This window comes from Paroedura picta, chromosome 17 (assembly GCF_049243985.1).
Source record: "Paroedura picta isolate Pp20150507F chromosome 17, Ppicta_v3.0, whole genome shotgun sequence".
In the NCBI taxonomy this organism is placed as follows: Eukaryota; Metazoa; Chordata; class Lepidosauria; order Squamata; family Gekkonidae; genus Paroedura; species Paroedura picta.
This window is the reverse complement of record NC_135385.1, coordinates 6,561,797-6,579,650: the sequence shown is the minus strand read 5'-3', so window position 1 is coordinate 6,579,650 and position 17,854 is coordinate 6,561,797. Positions and strand designations below refer to the sequence as shown.

Sequence of the window (17,854 nt, the reverse complement as noted above, 5' to 3'; positions counted from 1 at the left end):
GGTGGGTCTTGGGGGGGAAGCATGCATAGGTCACCAGGGGAGAGTCAGTGTGGTGTAGCGGTTAAGAGCGGCGGCTTCTAGCCTGCCAAGCCGGGTTTGATCCTTCACTCCTCCACAGGACTGTTGTCTTCTTGCAAAGTTTGATTGTACACACCAACCTTCATGTCTGTGTCTTGGCTTCTGCCTTTGCACCCCACGTTCCACATGATCGCTTCCCCCCACCTGAGGTACGCCCCGTCCCGTCCCCATCTTCTTTCAACCTGCCCTTCTCCAACACTCAGTGCTTTCTGGACACATTTTCTGTTCGTCTTGTGAAAAGGGCTCGGTCCCTACGGAGGCGTTCCTCGTGCCTTTCCGCCTGCTCTGGCCCAGCTGCTCAGGGAACTGGAGGTGCCACACAGGAGGAGAACGGGGAACTGCCCATCTTCCAGCAGCGGCTGGACAAACACCTGCTGGGGATGCTCCGGGTCGGTCCAGCACTGAGCAGGGGGGTTGGACTGGATGGCCTCTATGGCCCCTTGCCCACTCAGTGATGCTCCCTCGTTCCCCACCAGAAGCAAGTCAAAATGCCAAGCTCTGACAGCCCCGACGTCGTGGAATTTTGCAGACAGAAATATTACAAAAAGAAAACAATCCTGTTTAATTCTCCAAAAGACTCATAGGCAAATCTGAAGACCGTATTCTCCATACAAATACATCAGTAGAAGCTTCATTAACAAGGAAAAGAGCATTTAAAACAAAGCTAGACGTGGTTTGGCCGAGTTTTAAGCAAACGGGGAAAACGGCCACTCGGTACACAAGACGTCCCCTTCACAGCTGGTCGGCCACATGCAGGACTCCCGGTTCGGTTTCTTGGTTTTAGGGGGAAAGGGGAGTCGTAACTGGCAAGTGGACGGAGAAAATTCATCCAGCGACAGAAAGGTCAGATTTCTCCTTTGATTCATAAAAACGGTGTGTGAGGGGTGGGGCCGAGAAAGAAGCCCCAAATCGGGTTTGAAATCTTTGGCGAGGCAGAAGTTCCTCTGTCATCATCCCTCAAAGCCGACCGAGGCCCCAAGGGAATAAAGGGGCCATCTCCCCCCAAACACCAGGGTGGGGGAAGACTGACAGCCCACCCCAGCCTCAAAGAGGCTGGCGTCCGGGGGGGGGGAGGCCCCTTCCCCGCCACGGCAAAGAAAATCACTCCCTCCAAAAGCAACCGGGAAAAGAAATCAACGCAGTTTTTATCACTGTAGAAACAAGAAGTCCCCTGTGTGCCTTCAGGGCACGGTGCGGCTCAAGAGGGAGAGTCCGGAAGGGGCTGGTCAGAGCACCTGCGTGTCCAGGCGGCGCACCTCCTTGACCACGAGGTCGATGTTGATGATGGGGTTGAAGTACAGGGCCCAGTAGAAGAGGCAGTTGCAGAGGAACTGGGGGATGAAGGGCCAGAAAATGGCGACCAGGAGCCCCTGCGTGGACATCTTCCAGAAATGGTTCCACATCCGGCGAGGGACGGTCCTGCGGAGGGGGGGGGGAGAGAGAGAGGGCTCCAGGCCGTGATTCCCCTGCAGGAGCTCAAAGGGCCCCCCTGCCCCAACGGCAGCCTCCCCCTCACATCGGCCAGGCTGCCCCCTTGACGGGAGGCATGTCGAATGGGCCCTGCGTGGTGGGAGGTCCACGGGGCTCGGCTGATGGGGGAGGAAGTCCCTTCCAGGCGTGGCCCTCTTGGCTGCAGGGCTCTAGCCCCATAACGGCTTTATCCTCCCACCCTGCCGAGGGAAGGGAGCGCGCGAGGCCCTCACCTCAGCTCCCTCCTGGACCAGAGGCGCCAGCAGGAGAAGAGCTCCAGGGCCGAGAGGAGCATGGCGTTGACGATGATGAAGCGGGAGGTCCAGTAGTGCACCTCCAGCCAGTCCCAGGCGAACTCCGCGATCAGCTGGTAGGGGAGGAAGACGAACTTGACCAGGAACTCCCGCCACTGCCTCCTTGCGGGCTCTTTCGGGTCCTAGCGGGGCAGAAGAAAGCACCACAAAGGACGGAGCCCCTTTCTCGCCTGGGGGCTGCTGCTGTGGAACACGCCCCCCCTAAATTTCCCTGGCACCACCCAGAGTCCAACAGCCCCTTTCCCCAGTCAACAGCCCCTTCCCCCAGTCAACAGCCCCTTCCCCCGGTCTGATGCTCTGCTCTGCTCCTGCCCCAAGGATGCTTCCCTTCCCGCAGGGCCAAGGAGCCAGCCCTCTCCGCGCAGCTAGCAAGCCCCGAAACGGATCATCCCCGAAAGGGATTGTTCGGCCTTTGGAAACCTCAAACCTTACCAGCAACTTGGCCAGGACGTCTTCGAAGTCCGCCTCCTCCTGGTCTGGCTCCGGACAGATGGTGTGGAGGAAGGGGAGGAAGAGGTCCGTGTAATCGAAGAGGTAGAGGTAGAGCAGGGTGAGCCGGGGGGAGCTCTTCAGCGCGTAGAGCAGGAAGACGGCCTTGCTGGGGTGCACAGCCTGGAAGTCAAGGGGGGAGGGAGGGGTGAAAGCCAGGCGGGAGGGGAAGGGGGGCAGCAGAAGGCGAGGGCAGGGCCCTCCGGGGAAAACCAGGCTCCCCATCTGGAACGCACACACCCGTCTGTGCCTGCCCCTCAGGAAAGAACACTGATTGTTGGCGCCAGTTTGGACTGGGAAAGTGGCAGGCGGGAAGTCCCACCACCCTCCCCAATTGGCCCCCCGGGCCTCTAAAAAGGACACTGGGTGCTCCCAACGTGGAGCTCTCTGTGTTTTCTCCAGGGAGACCAGAAGGCGGTGGGGGGGGCAGCCCTCCCCAACCTCCTTGGACCGGTGGCCAAAGTGTACAGCTCTCCCCCCACCCCCCACCAGCTTCTGGGCACGGCTGGCTGACCTTGTACTCCCAGAGGTTCTGGGGGGGCTTCACGCCCAGCGCCTTCACCCGCTCCAGCTCTGCCATGATGGCCTTCCTGTGGCTGCTGTTCTCGATGGCGTAGGGGGCCCGGGCAAGATCCTCGTCCGTGAGCGTCAAGAGGAGCCTGAAATAGCCACGGCACCCGTGAACGGGGTGGGTGGGTGGGGGGCACCCCTGCCTGGCTTTGCTCAGCGCCCAGCCACCACGCCATGGGAAACTGGCACACTTCCGGGGGCAGCAAACACCCACCGCCCAAGCCAAAGGCCCAATTTCAACCTTGTTCCAAAAGTTTGGCCCTGTTCGGGGGGAGGGGGCGACGAGCAGGCCCTTCGTGCTAACAGGAAATCTCTTTGTGGAAAGTCACTTTTCCTTTAGCGTCTGCGTCCTCCGAGGGCCCCGAGGCGCCTCTGCCTCACCTGCCGTTGACTCTCTCCAGCAGGAAGCGCTCCTTGTAGAGGGCCGCCCAGGGGCCCAGCTGGCCCAGCCAGTGCACCACCTCTTCGGCCCCCCACCGGGCCACCGGCTTGTGCACCAGGAGGTCGTCCTCCATCTCCCGGCTGCTCCAGTGATAGCCCAGCAAGACCACCTGCGGGCAAACCCAGAGAGACCCACGGAGGGTTAGGGTTAGGGCCGGGTGCTGGGAAGTCCCTGCCTTTCGCTGGGTCAGGGGGGCAGCCACTGCACCCTTGGGAAAGAGAGAGGAGGCCCAAGGATTTCCCAAACCTGCCCCGGAATGTCCAGCCCGCCTCTTCTGAGAGCAGCCGGGGGGGGGGGGGGGAGACGTACCGCCACGCAGCTTAAAGCTGTCAGGACCCCGGAGAAAAAGCCCCTCCCTCGAGGGTCAGTCCGTCCCGCGTGTGGTGCAGCCGATGCCTGGTCGCTCCCGTACTTCTGGAATGCCGCTAGGCTCCGGGCAACGTCGGCGTTCTGCTGGATGTCCTCTTTCCGCTGCTCAGTGGCCTCCGGAAACAGCTTCTCGATGGCGTCTCTGCGGAAGGAAGAGCAGCTGAGCAAGAGGCCTTTGGGGAGGCTGGAGAGGGAAAGCCCCTTGGCCAGAACTTGATGCCCCTGCTGTGACAGCCTCTTCAGGGCCTCCCCCTGCACAGCTCCCCTCTGAAAGGGTCTCCCTGCTAAGTCCCCCTCAACCCGCAAGAGTCAAGCGCCTCTAAAGGGCCTAGGCTCCCGAATGGAACGGAGAGGAGGGGAAATTCACAGTCAGGGTAGTTCAGTAGTTCAGCAGTGGAATAGGCTGCCTAAGGAGGTGGTGAGCTCCCCCTCACTGGCAGTCTTCAAGCAAAGGTTGGATACACACTTTTCTTGGATGCTTTAGGATGCTGAGGGCTGATCCTGCGTTGAGCAGGGGGTTTGACTAGATGGCCTGAATGGCCCCTTCCAACTCTGGGATTCTATGATTCTAAATTCAGCTATGTGAGCCAGCCCAGCTATGTGAGCCAGCCCAGCTCCGAGCCCTCTGGGGAAGGGAGGGCTCGGCCTTCTGGGGACCCCCAAGCGAAGTCACCTGAGGAGGATGTTGACCTTGGGGAAGCCCTCCCAGGTCTGCCGGCATTCTGGACATTCGTTCTTCTTGGAGGAGGCCCACCACAAGGCCAGGCAGTGTCGGCAGAAGCTGTGGCCGCAGTTCAAGGTGGTCGGCCGGACCAGGATGTCATAGCAGCAGGGGCAGCAGAACTCGCTCACGGAGATCTCCCGGCTGAACACGCGGTGGGCAGGGGCTGCCGTCTCCTCCCGCTCCTCCGCTCCGCTGGGAGGTTCTGCGCCGTCCTCCATGCTTGGTCTCGAAGCAGGTGGGGCAAAGGCCTCTCAGACCATGCGGCACCGTAACAGTTCTGGGAACAGCAGGGAAAGGCAACTCAGGGGTGACTTGACACAACACGAGAGAGGTCCCTCCCCTTGGAAAGGCTGACTGCGGCAGCCTACTCTATGCCTCCAGCCACCGGGCTGGGAGAGGTCCCAAGCTCTCCAGAACGTCCCCGTCTCCTCCAGGGAAAACCTTCAACACACCGTTTTCCTGCTTTGCATACCTGCAGCTGAGTCACAATCGCCCACCTTTCTGGCCTGGAGAAGAGGCCATCTAAGAAAAAGAGGAAACAAGCTGTTTACAACACACCACCCAAGTGGTGGCGAACAACATTTCTCTGCAAGCTGGCAAGGACTTCAATGCATTTTGGAGCATGTCAGTTCCTTCTCAACAGCTGAAGAGCAGAGCCAAAATAAATAACAATGTCCTTAAGCGTAGAGCAGAGCACAAGAAAAGCTGTTGATGCCCTGAGGAGTAGATTCTAATCGCTCTAATAAAAGGCAAAGCCCAAATGTGCTGGATAAATTTACTACCAAGCTGGCTTCTTCTCCCCGTTGGTTTTTGGCATTCATGGAAAACAATGGATGAAAGTGAGCAAACGGCAGCATTCTCCTATGTGTATAGGGACAGCACCAACCATGCCACAAGGATACTCCTTTGAGGAGCAATTTATTTAGGGGGGGGGGAGATGGGACACAGAGCATCACTCCCTGCTGTAGGAACCTCATTAGTCCTCTCCAGATGTTTATGGCAGAGCAACAGCTACCCCGTAAGCCAAAGGAAAAACTTGTTGCTCTGTATGCGGGTTAGTTAACAGAACCTCCATGTTCAGGGGCAGCATACTGTTGAATATCACAATGCCAGGGACATGTGAGGTCAGTTGCCTAGACAAGGCCCTCAGCCTGGCTCCACAGAGCACTTCTTAAGAGCCCAAGAGCACTTCACAAGCTCACCGGCCTTGCAAAAGCCTCCATGTTTTCGGCTTTAAACAAAAACAAGCTGAGAAATTAAAAGGTAATTTTTAAAAGGCTCTCCAGCAGCAAGGTTAGATCTGAGGCTAGCAGCCCCTTCCAGACCAACCAGATTTTATGGAGCAGAAAACTTCAGCTGTCAAAGATGCCCCACAAGGGAAGCCGAGAACTAATTCCTGGAAATCCGGTGGGTCTCAAAGCGGCTGCTGGACTGGACTCTTAACTCTTCTGCAGCCCAAGAAGGCTGCCCTCTGGCCCGGCCTTTGAGCTGGCCAAGGGCTTCCAGGACCACCTGCTGGCACGAGGCAGGGCAAATCCCCTCCTACAACAGCCCCAGACAGCCCTCCCAGGCGCCTCCTACAGCAGACCCAGCCTCCGCCCGCGCCCGACTCCACCGGACTCCCTCCCTGAAGAGCTACATTTCTGCGTGCAGGGTGTTTGCCCCCAGGGAGGACAGCCCAGCACGAGACCCCCCCTTCCCGCCCCCTGCGGAACAGCCTCGTCCAAGCCGGAGCCCCCGCGCGACCCCCTCCCCGGGCCCCCCTCCCCGCGCCCCCCCCCGGACCCTGACCCGGGCAGCGGCGACACCCCCGTCCCCTCGGTCGAGCCCGCCGGCACCTACTTCCGGACGCGCCTGCGCACTGGCCCCCACTGACGCCACCGGCCCGCCCTCTCGGATACAGGCGGCTACAGAGCACGACGGGCGAGTGGCACACTTCCTGTCCCGGGGCGAAGCCATAGACATTGGAGGACCGCGGCGGGCTAGAGCGGTATGCTTTTTTTGCAAGGTTGGCTTCAGCCCTGGAATTTGTCTGCAGGGGGAGGGCCAAGCAGCGTTGCCAACTCTGGGCTGAGAATTCCTGGAGGCTTTGGGGTGGAGCCTGAGGAGGGAGCGCAATTAGGGGTGGAGTGCCAGGTTGCCAACCTCCAGGTGGCGCCTGGACATGCCCCTCTGTCACAATTGCTCTCTGGAGGTGCTTTGGAGGGTGGGCCAGGGGCATTGCACCCCAATGAACTCCCTCCCCTCCTAAGGCTCCACCCCCAGCATCTCCAGGTATTTCCCGACCCAGAGTTGGCAACTCTGCCAATCCGTTTTGTAATGGAGGGTTGCCAGCCAAGGGATCCGCCAGGGGTGTGAAGCCAAACCTAACAGCAAACGTGTACCGGCTGGAAGAGTTTTTCTCGCTTTTATTCAGGCTGGGCCAGGACAGGATCTGGATGCAGAAGCCGTTTCCGAAACCGGACCTTCATCAGTGGCTCACGAATCATCATCAGTCCTAAAATAAAATTAACCATAGTCAACAGTCTGTTGGTGTAATTTACACAACATAGAAATCATTATTATATATACAGTGAAAGCATACCTTAGCGAGTGTTCAAATATTCTTATTGTCTAGAGGATCCTCTGTGTATCATGTTAGCTGGGTAGGAAACAAACCTGGGGCACCCGGACAACAGCCAGGCCAGGCAGACCTTCAGTCTGCCCTCCCTGCTTTGTCTTTGGACGTTGCCCCCTGTGGCCAGGACTGCCAGCTCTGGGTTCAAAACACCAGGAGATTTGGGGGGTGGGGCCTGAGGAGGGGGTGGTTTGGGGAACGGAGGGACCTCCGCCATCGACAGTCACCATAGCCTCCCCACTCCCAAGCAGCCCTTTCCCCCAGAAGAACCAATCTCTGTCACTGGGAGAGCCATGGCACTAGTTAGACATCTCCAGGGGTCTCCTGGAGGTTGGCAACCCTACTGCCCTCAGGGGGCTTCATGGTCAAGCAGCATCCTTACAGTCCTGCCCACTGCCCGCTTTGGACCTTGCCTCCTATACCCCATCCTTGGGGACTTGGCCTCCTGCCCACTCTGGGCCTCACTCTCAACCCTCATCCTCAGAGACGAGCTCATCAGCCGGCTTTGGACCCTGACTCCTGCCTCCAGCCCACGGAGCCACGCCCTCGGAGAGTGACCGCGCCTCCCGCTCACAGGCCCCCTGCGTCCTGGCCCTTGAGCAGACCCTTCCGTCACTGTCTGGGTGGCGAGGCACTTACCCACTCTGCTCGGGGTCCCCAGAGGAGGTTTGCTGAGGCTCTGGGAAACTCGCAGGTCGCTGGGCAAGCTCCCCACCCCGGGCTGTGCTTCCCTTCCCCCAGCCCCTCTCCTCTGGGGCAGGCCAGCGCCTGAACTAAACTTGGCTTCTCGGGGACGCCAGAGGAGTCTGTAGGTCTCATCTATTCTGAGTGCAAACCCAGGTCTCCTTTTAGCCCAGTGGGAGGAAACCGGAGCTTTTCGGGAGGAATTGTCGCCGTCGCTCACCAAGAGCCACAATTCGGAGGGGAGCTTGCGATCCGGAGACACGGGACCAGACTGCCACGTGCCCCACCCGGAGCGGCTGGAAGGAGGCCAGGATGGTTTCCGTGGCCCCTAGACTCCTGCTCACCTTCCTGATGGTGGCCGGGGTCTCTCTCCAGGGGAGCCAGTCGCAGCAGGCCCCGCCGGGGCAGCGGCAGAAGCCGTTCTTTGAAAGATTTCGGAGGCTGGAGGAGCAGGTGAGCCACTGCTGTCACCCCTGGAACAGTTCCGCTGTGTGGTGGGAGTCACCCGTGAGAACTCTGGCTGGGACGGGGTTGGGGAGGGACTTTCTGGTGCAGATGTTGAAAATGCAGACTTCTGGAAATAGGTATTTTGGAAAAGCTCTGGGAGTAACCTCAAATCTCGCCATTGCAAAGTTGCATGGAACGAAACCGTGAAGGGAAAAGGTTCAGGTGGGCAGCCGTGTGGCTCTGAAGCAGCATGAAGGCCGACCGGGTCTCATTCTGGTCATCAACTTTTGTGGGCACAGAACTCAAGACTTTGTTCTCATGAAGAAAAAATAATTAAGTTCCATTTCAGATGCTACAGAGTCATTTAGAAAACCCACAACATGGACTCTTAATTGTTTTGGTTCTGGTTTCAGCTGTACCCCCATCTTTTTGTTCCCGCCGATGTTTTGTCTCTTTTCCCCCTTCACCCACAGGGGCGTTGTTTGGGCTGGCCTTTTGCCCACACCCTCAGCATTTCCTTGTAGGATTCCTTTAGATTAGGTAGCAGCTCTTTCTCAGCTCTCTTTCGACATCTGTAGCAGACACAAGGTGTCCTGCATTTCATTTTATGTTTGGTTTTCAATCCAGTTCCATGACCTGGCAGAGTGGAATCCAGGGGCCCAGCCCGCGGGGAGGGTGTGGTGTCTCCTGGGGGCTTTGAGTCCCCTCTCCCTTGGGTTGCTTACATGGGACGAGTGGCCCTGCACAGACAGACAGACGGACAGGTCCTTGCCTGCAGGAGCACACCATCCATCAGGTGGCCAAGATTGTATGCCAAAAAACCCCACCCACCACAGGCACGGATAAATACAGCTGGGCAGTATTTTGAGAGACGGCACAAGACGGAGGCTCTGCCCTAGAAGTCCTTTCTGTTTCCGACAGCCAGACGGGAGTCAGGGACATGGGGAGATTTGGACACCCTTCTGGTCCCCCCTAGAAGCCCCTTGGAGGCCCTCCATGCCAAGATCCCGTGTGGTCTTCTCTGCTTTCCCCACCCACCTCTGCTTTGCTCCCTTGCCTGGAACGCCCCTGGCTGGCGTCTCCAAGAGCTGTTTTTTAAAAAGCCCCAAAACATGCTGGGCGTTCCAGGGAGGGAATTCTAACGTCACGTTCTGTTTGGCCCTAATTATACTCAGGAATGATTTCCAGTTAACGCTATAAATAATCCGAGTCCCGTTCCATAACATCGCTCTTCCTAAATATAGTGGGGCCGGGTGGTGAGCTCAATGAGGCCGGTGGAGAAGCAGAATTCCCCCCTCCAAAAAACCCCCTACTTTCCAAAGTCTGCACGTCCCGTTGCCTGCAAGTGAGCAAGTTAAAATGTTCTCTGGTGTGACAAGCACACAACATTGTCCACCGATAATCCATCCTGCTTTCAGGTCTTCCGCTCTTTTGCTCCATGCTTTCCCCAAACGAGGGAAGTCTCCAAGGGAGGTCTCTGAAGGGAGGTAGACAGATTGATGGAGGAGAGGTCTATCAGGGGCTACTAGCCATGGTGGCTGAAGGGAGCCTCCATGTTCGGAGGCAGTCAACCTCTGAATCACAGTGCCAGGAAGCAACACAAGGGGAAGGCCTTGGCCTATACCCTGTGGTTGGCCCTTCAGAGGAACTGGTTGGCCCCTGTGTGAGACGGGAGGCTGGAGGAGATGGACCTTCACTGGCCTGATCTACCAGGGCTCTTCTTATGTTATGAAGGCCTCAGCCTCTCTGTCCTGTTGTTGGCCCTTCAGAGGAACTGGCTGGCCCCTGTGCTGGAATGGTCTGACCCAGCAGGGCTCTTCTGAGGTTCTTATGATTCCCTTTGTGTTGAGGTGCTTTGCCAAGTGAACAAAGGCAGCCAAAGCCCATATCGGCCCCCGCTCGCTTTCGGGATCCCACCCTCTCCTTTCTTCTCAGGTATCCAGGTGGTCTCCAAGCATTTTGGGGGTCCCAAGTGAGAACAGGCTCTCCCTCCTTGACCCGAGAGCAAGGGGCAGCGGATGCCTTAAGCCCTCTCCTGGCTCCGTTCTCGGGGGGCCGGAGAAGCCCCTCCCCACCCCAGAGGCCCTCCGGAAGGGCCCCCCAAGGCCTAACGTTGCCCTCTTTCCCTCCGCAGTTCCGGCGGTTCCAAGAGGTGTCCCTGGTGCAGCTCCAGGAGATCGCAGCCAATCTCAACGTGTCGTCCGGTGTCCACGCCAGCTTCAGGCTCCTGGAGGACAAGCAGGAGGCCCAGGCGTCTGCCGCCAACGCGACGCATGCAGCCCTGCATGAAGAGCTGCAGCAGCTGAGGAGCTGGGTGAAGAAACTGCAGAACCAAACCAGGAAGGGGGCCGCGAGGGTCCGGACCCTGGAAGAGTCCTTGCGGGAGAGGGAGCAGCGGGGCCCAGCAGAGAGGGAGGAGCAGCAGGCCCTCCTGGCCAACCTCACTCGGGAGGTCAGCAGGCTGCAGGACGACAGCCAAGCGCTGCGGGCCGGCCAGGGGAGCCTGCGGAAGGGGCTCGAGAGCCTGCAGGATGCCCTGAAGACCCAGGGAGCCAAGCTGGCCGAACTCGAGCAGCTGGCCCAGGCTCCCCTGGAGCACAACGAGGTCCTCTTGTCCAGCGCCCTGGCCGCAGCCCCCCTGCGCAGCAGGAGCCCCGTGCAGAGGGGGCCGGAGGAGGCCGCCGGCCAGAGCCGGGCCTTGAAGAAGCTGCGGGCCAAGCACCGGCAAAGGAAGAAACTCCAGCAGCAGAACCGCCTGCTGGCGGCCCAGGCACAGAACGGGTCCCTGCCGGGCCAGAAGCCGCCCCTGCAAGAGAAGGAGCCGGAGGGCCCCCCTCGGCCGGAGCCCCCAAGCCCTGGGCAGGAGGTCACGGGAAAGGCCCCTGGAGAGCAGGGGGAGCCCAAAGCCCCTCACCCCCCCGGAACAAGTAGGTGGTTAAGAGCGGCAGCCTCTAGTCTGGAGAACTGGCCTTGATTCCCCGCTCCTCCTCCTCCTCCTAAGGAAGCCAGCTGGGTGACCTTGGGCTGGTGCCGGTTCCCTCAGAGCTCTCTCGGCCTCACCCACCTCACAGGGTGTCTTTTGTGGGAAGAGGAAGGGGAGGCAATTGGAAGCCGCTTGGAGAGATGTGAAGCCAGCTGGGTGACCTTGGGCTGGTCCCAGTTCTCCCAGAGCTCTCTCAGCCTCACCTACCTCATGGCTGCCTGTGACGGGTAGAGGAAGGGAAAGGGGTTTGTGGGCCACTTTCGGGCACCATTGGGTAGAGAAAAGTGGGGGACGAAGCCCAACTCTTCTTCTTCCTCTTTCTACAACAGACACCTTGTGATGCAGGTGGGGCAGAGAGAGTTCGGAGAGAACAGGGATGGGCCGAAGGTCACCCAGCAGGCCTCCTGTGCCAGCAGGCTTCGTGGGCAGGAGGAATCGTGGAGAATCCAATGCGGTGACTGATCCCTCTCTCTCTCTCTCTCTCTCTCTCTCTCTCTCTCTCTCTCTCTCTCTCTCTCTCTCTCTCTCTGTCTCTCTCTGTCCCTGGCAGTCTGCAACGTGGGGGCCATGCTGGTCTTCCCCAACGCTTCCACGGAGAACTTTGCCGCCTTCGAGCCCGGCTTCCGCTCCGGCCTGCTGGAGTTCAGCCTCTGCAGCTGGGTGAGGACCAGCGCCCGCTACCTGGGCACCATCCTGTCCTACGCCACCGAAGACAACGACAACAAGCTGGTGCTACACGGCAGAGACGCGGCGCCCCGCAGCGCCCTCCACTTTGTCATCGGGGACCCGGCCTTCCGGGAGCTGCCGGTGGGGCGCCTGCTGGACGGGCGGTGGCACCACGTCTGCGTCATCTGGTCCTCCCTCCAGGGCCGGTACTGGTTCTTCGTGGACAGGCGGCTGGCCGGGATGGGCTCCCGGTTCCGGAAGGGCTACGAGATCCCGGCGGGAGGGTCCCTCCTCCTGGGCCAGGAGCAGGACACGCCGGGTGGGGGGTTCGAGCCCTCGGAGGCCTTTGTGGGGCGCCTGGCCGGCCTGGCCCTGTGGGACCGGGCCCTGTCGCCGGGGGAGGTCTCCGGCATGGCCATCGGGAAGGGCCTCCCGCGCAGCCCCCTCCTCTCCCTGGCCAACCTCACCAAGCTCAGCGGGGCCGTGCAGAAGGTGAGCTGCAGCTGCCTCGAGCACTGCCTGTGAGGCAGCGGCCTGCGGAAGGATGCCTGGTGGACCACAGGCGGGGTTGCCAACTCCAGTTGGAGACGGGGGGGGCAGTGTTTGGGGAGCGAGGCTGGGGGGTTAGGGAGAAGGTCCTCCATTCCGAGGGGCCCTGGCAGATTTCGAGAGGAAGGGCCCCAGCAGGGCTCACTGCCACAAAAAAGCTCCCTCCAAATGGCTATTTTCTCCAGGAGAGCTGATCTGGGTCACCAGGAAAGTTCCAGTCCCCTGCTGGAGTTTGGCAACCCTTGTTCCAGGCAAGCTCAGCTGCCCTGCGCTTCAGAAACACGATTCCACAACTATCCCCCCCAAAACACACTTTGAACCCTCCTGACACATCTGCTGGTCCCAGCTGCATGCTCAGAAACCAGGAGGGTGACATTAGCCTGCCTCCCCCAACCTCCTGACACAGTTCAGGCCGAAAGGAGGGCCTTCCCCAGATCCGCTGTGTCTGTTTCCCTTGCATGACCCCTGTGGGCCTGGGGAGTCTGCGGGGGCCCAGACTGAGGTGGGGATGCAGGTTGCCGCACCACTGCCAAAACATGGACAGGGAACGCAGAGCATTGACTGGCAGCCCCTGTTAACGGCACACAAGGCCTTGTGCAGGACAGCTTCTGGCCATTTCCCCCATGAGGTTTTCTGCCCCGAGCCCCCAAAGGGCCCCCTCTCAGTTTAGCCGTGGCTGATCCAAACCACTCTCAGTATTTGGGCCCAGGCAGTCCTCAACAAAGGAAGTTTCCAAGAGGAACCCCTGCAGGAGAGGACTGAGCTTGTGTTCAGGACCACGGACAGCCCCCCTGCCCCCCAGGGCTGAACAGCAAGCGAGGATTCTTGTCCACTGTAGTGCAAATGTTCTCGGCTCCCTCCCAAAGCAATCCCGCTTCTCTAGTCAAGCTGCAGGGGGACAACTCCCCTCTCTCCTTCCAGGTGGCAGACATCAGGGCTGAGAAATCCCTGGAGATTGGGGGGGGGGGGAGCCGGGGTGTTGGAGGGGAGAGGCCTCAGAGGGGCCTAATGCCACAGAGGTCTGTAACCCAGAAACCAGTTCAGGTGGGCTGCTGTGTTGTTCTGAAGTCCGAGTCTGGATAAAAACTTCTGTGTGCATGCCCACCTTTAAGACCCCCCAGCAGAGTTTTGTTCTGGGGATGAGCGTCTGTCTCAAACTTTGTCCCGGAGACCAGATGGAATTCTGGGGGATCTCCAGCCCCCACCTGGAGGCTGGCAACCCCAAGGTCAAAGAGACCTTTGTTTCCACTCCACGCGTATCTAACGAAACGAGCGTGGACTCTTGGGAGTTTACGCCCCGAAACTCTTGCTAGTCAGGGAGGTGTTTCTGTCCTTTCCCAGGGCCGCCCGCAGCCTGGGACACGGAGTGCTTGGGAGGGCGCCAGGGGCTGCTGCTGCGGTTTCCGCCTTGGGGCTGCCCCACGGGTGCCTCCTCCTGCCGAGCCTCGCAGCCAGAAGGACGGCTAGTCTGTGCCTTGGGCCGCTGTCCTTTGCACGGAGGAGTAGCGATGGGAAGGGATGCAGGACACCTGCTTGGTTTTTGCTTAAAACTCCCTCCCCACTATTCACACGCAGCCCATTTCCTTCCTGTTTCTGACTCCCGTGTCCATCCATCACCCACCATGGGGGGAAGCAGCTTTGGAGACAAAAGGGGCCCTGATACCCCACCTGCTCTCTGTGGGCACCTGGGGCTGCTCACTTTGGGGAAAGGCCATGGGGAGAGGAGTCAGGGGGGGTTCCTGTCCTACGTCTGTTGGTCCTCTCCAGCCGTCACCCCCTCCCCTCCCAGTTTTTCAGGCCCTGTCTCTCCCCACGGCTGCCCCCTGGGACCTGTCTGCCCACGGCATGCCCAGCCTTGCTGTTTTCACGACCGGGATGTCAGAAGAGGAACTCAGAGGACAAACGTGGGAAGGAAGGAGGGGCACAATAAATCCAATTCTAGCCTGAATCACCACATTGTCTGTTGCCTTTTTTCTCATCTGAAGTCCCTCTGGGCCGGGCACTCCAAGAGCAGAGTCTGCCGTCGGTCCCTTTGGGTTTGCTTCTTTGACAGCACAGAAAGTTCAGGCCGGCTTCCAAAAAAGTCCAGCTGTGAGTCTTTAGAACATGTGCAGAGCGCCTCTTCTCACCCCAGCTGAAAAGGACCCAGGACCTCCTGAGTGGTGAACGTGGCCAAAAATCACTCCTGGACCTGCCAGGTTGGCTCCTGAACTTGCTGGCTCCAGTGTCCTCAGGCGGCCCAGGAAGAACCCAGCCAGGACGGAAAATCCAGTGACGGGGCATGAGCCAGCGGCGGGGAGGCCGTGAGTCAGCGGGCATGGCTGCCCCTCTCCGGCCTCCCTTTGTGCACCTATCCTGCAGAGGCCGACAGACTTACACACACACACACCCCTCTCCTTGCTCATTCAGAGCACATGACCAAAGGTCATCTCACAACAGGACTAAACTGTTGTGTTCAGAAAACCCAGAACCAACAAAAGTGCATAAGTCTTAAAATACAGCTCTCATATGGTCAGCAGGAGAAAATTCATTCTAGCAACAATTTAAGGAGATAACTTTTGTCAGGCATTGCACAACAGAATTAGTGTCTGTCTGTCTGTCTGTCTGTCTGTCTGTCTATGTGTCCAGGTGTCTAATCATGTATCATCGATCTATCCAACCATTTATGTAATCCTCCATCTGTCTGTCTGTCTGTCTGTCAGTCTGTAGTAAGGTGACCAGATTTTAACATTGGTAAAGCGAGACACCAATGAACCGGGGGGGGGGGGGGTCTTGATTAAAAATTTGGTCTATATGGAGCAACAAAAAGTTTCACAGAACGCATAGAACTCAAAAATAGCATTGTAATATATATCTATATATATAAAATTTCCACCTAAGTCCAATTTGCCAGGTGCCCCCAGATGTCCCTCCCAAAGTGGGGCAGTCTGGCCACCGTAGTCTGCCCACATTTTTGCGCGGGGTGGGTGGGTGGCAGTGGCTTGCAGGACCTCCCTCTCCCTTGGCTTTTCGACCTCCTTCCCTGCTGTCTCCCTACCTGGCAGCAGCGCTAGCGGGCGGGCCCGGCCTCCTCCGGGAGAGACTACATTTCCCGGGAGGCGCCGGGCGCGGGGGTCACGTGAGCGGGCGGCCGGTCGGGTCACGTGAGCGCGCCCTGCCTCTGCCCCGCTGCCGCCGCGGCTGCTGCGCCTTCCTGCCGGGCGGGCGATGTCGAACGTGGCGACGAAGGTCTCGTGGTCGGGGCGGGCGCGGGAGGGCGAGGAGGGCGCGCGGGAGGACACGCCGCTCCTGCTCAACGGGGACGCGCCGAGCCCCGCCAAGCCCCGCCAGGTACGACCGCGGCGCCGACGAGCCTCCCCGGCCGGGCGCAGTCCAGCCGGCGGGAGAGGGGCATGCCGTGCCAGGGGGCAGAGGCGCCCGGGATGGGAATGTGCATGCGGAGGGAGGTCCAGGGGCGCTCCCGGAGGCTTGGGAGCGGACGGGGACCTCAGCGGGGCGAGGGTCCCCAGGGCCCTGGTTTTCTCCCAGGGAGGCTCGTCTTGGAAGCCGGAGAGGAGCTGTCATTCCGGCTGGCATCTCCAAGGGCCCCCAAGCCAGTCTGGACCCCAATCTGTTGCCAGCTGGGCAGTCCTGGTCCCATTTCTGTCAGAGCTCTCTCAGCCCCACCTGCCTCCCAGGGTGTCTGTTGTGGGGAGAGGGAGGGCACGGGGTTTGTCAGCTGCTTCAGGACTCCTTCGGGGTATGAACCCCCAGCTGTCGTTCTTCTCCTGTCCCTGTGCCGTGCAGCGGGCATCGGCGCCAAGGGGTGTTCGGCCACAGGGCCAGGTGCTTGTGACGGTTCCCAGCTCCTGGGTGCCCGGGGGATGGTTGCAGAAGCGGCAGGCGCTATGCAGGCAGGGCAAGGATGCCCACGTGAGGTGGCCCTGGCTACGGTCTGAGCCGGTCGCTTCGCTGCCTTCGTTGTGCCCATGGTCTGGAGGGCTTGGGAGGAAAGGCCCTTGCTGCTGCTGCTGCTGCTTAGTATTATTATTATATTTATTCATAATTATTACAGGCCACCCTCCACACCAGTAGTGATGATGGAGCATCATTTTAAAACAGCTTGCCCCCTTCGGCCCGCGAGAAAAGCCCCCAGGGGTCTGACCCCTCCTCACGCCCAGGGTGCCTCCCTCCGGCTGACCTTGCCCCCCCAGCATTCTCCTGCTCTCCTCCTTGCCAAAGGGGCCTTCCTGCCCAGGCTGTGCCCCTGGGAGTTCTTGAACACTCGTGCTTCAGGAAGCCCCAGAGCAGTCTGTGTTTGCCAAAACTTCTGGCTGATATTTGGGGATAAAAGATGGGTTCCGGCTCAGGGCAAAGGAGGGCCGTAAGATCAATAATGTGAAGCCGCTGTGTAAAATAGTGGCAGGGGATGGGAAAAGGTTCTTAGAGTCCTGCCCCTCTCCCCTGTCTCGGGGTTCTGCCCTTTCTCCTAGCCTTGCCAACTCCAGTGTAGGAGATTTGGGAGACAGGTCTGGGGAGCAGAGACACTTTAGCTGGGTGGGACGGCACTCTAGGACTTTGGGTTCCCCCAGGCTCCGTGGTGTGTGCCATAGAGCCCTTCCTCTGGCATTCCTGTGTCTTCCAGGGAGACTGAAACCTGGAGATGAGTTGTAGTTTGGGGAGACCTCCAGGCCCCACCTGAAGGCTGGCGAATCCCCTGCGGGTGGGGTGGGGTGGGGCCCCGATCCTCCTTTGCACCCTCCAGGTCGGAAGCTGCTGCTTTGCCACTGGCCAGGCTCTCCCCGTCCTCGGCTTCCCCGCCGTGTTGAAAGTACAAACACGGAGGCTTTATGGTCAACAGCCATTCTGATTGTTTCCAATATTCTCCCAAATCCGAGGCATTTGACTGGCTGCCCTGCCTGTCTGCGCTGCGGAGGGGCCGGGAGAATATTCCCCGCTTGGGCCTTGTGATCGGCCTCTCCCCAGAGCGCGCTCAGCTGGGCATTATGTCCTGGAATGTCACATGCCCGCCAACCGTTCCGGGGCTGCGCTGGGCCTGCCCAGCCTGTCTCCGTTGCTGAAGGCGCCTCCGTGTGGCCACTTTCTCCCCTCCCCTCTTCCCCAAAACCCCCCAAGGGGTCTCTTGTTCGACTCCTTCCGTTCCCTTGAATGTCCTCCATAAATCTGGATTCGGCTTGGCTCGTGCTCTCTGGACAGGCCCTCGAGAGGGACCCAGCCTTCAGGTTGGCAAATGGGCCCTCCTGCCAGGCCCTACAAGTGTCAGTGGGGCTGCTGGCCTCTCTTTTTACAGCGCATGGGTCCTGTGGGCTTGCCTCTTGCAGGGCAAACAGATGCGGGGGAGTGTGTGTCCTTGCTCCTAGATGTGCTGCCCCCTGTCACCCTGGAAGGCGTCTTGCTTCTGTGATGCCCCCGTCCTTTGACCGTGAGGGGGGCTGTTCATCTCGAGGTCTAA

The 17,854-nt window shown here is 59.5% G+C and overlaps 3 protein-coding genes across 9 annotated transcripts in view; 2 read left to right on the top strand and 1 right to left on the bottom strand.

Annotated features, from left to right (window-relative positions):
* Window positions 1–614: 614 nt before the first annotated feature.
* BFAR (bifunctional apoptosis regulator) lies at window positions 615–15,573 on the bottom strand. 5 transcript variants are annotated; one of them, XM_077316870.1, is made up of 10 exons: window positions 15,440–15,573; window positions 6,841–6,953; window positions 4,929–4,978; window positions 4,406–4,733; window positions 3,673–3,874; window positions 3,303–3,472; window positions 2,866–3,010; window positions 2,295–2,474; window positions 1,782–1,984; window positions 615–1,497 (listed from the first exon to the last, which is right to left on the bottom strand). In XM_077316870.1, the coding sequence occupies exons 4-10, from the start codon at window positions 4,672–4,674 to the stop codon at window positions 1,305–1,307; spliced, it is 1,362 nt and encodes a 453-aa protein (XP_077172985.1). In that variant the 5' UTR covers window positions 4,675–4,733; window positions 4,929–4,978; window positions 6,841–6,953; window positions 15,440–15,573; the 3' UTR covers window positions 615–1,304. The 5 variants fall into 5 exon arrangements, with proteins under 5 accessions (XP_077172985.1, XP_077172986.1, XP_077172987.1 ...); XM_077316871.1 differs by lacking the exon at window positions 15,440–15,573 and adding an exon at window positions 7,713–7,727; XM_077316872.1 differs by lacking the exons at window positions 6,841–6,953; window positions 15,440–15,573 and adding an exon at window positions 6,299–6,381.
* PTX4 (pentraxin 4) lies at window positions 7,860–12,543 on the top strand. The gene is made up of 3 exons (XM_077316868.1): window positions 7,860–8,210; window positions 10,339–11,131; window positions 11,738–12,543. Exons 1-3 carry the CDS (start codon window positions 8,070–8,072, stop codon window positions 12,376–12,378), a joined length of 1,575 nt encoding a protein of 524 aa, XP_077172983.1. The 5' UTR covers window positions 7,860–8,069; the 3' UTR covers window positions 12,379–12,543.
* The window catches only part of CLCN7 (chloride voltage-gated channel 7), a 13,364-nt gene continuing 11,032 nt past the window's right edge, over window positions 15,523–17,854 (top strand). For 2 of the 3 annotated variants that reach the window (XM_077316862.1, XM_077316863.1), the window contains exon 1: window positions 15,523–15,732. In XM_077316862.1, the coding sequence (XP_077172977.1) occupies window positions 15,610–15,732 (123 nt within the window). In that variant the 5' untranslated portion in view covers window positions 15,523–15,609. The remainder of the gene's footprint in view (window positions 15,733–17,854) is intronic. The other variant, XM_077316864.1, reaches the window with a different exon arrangement.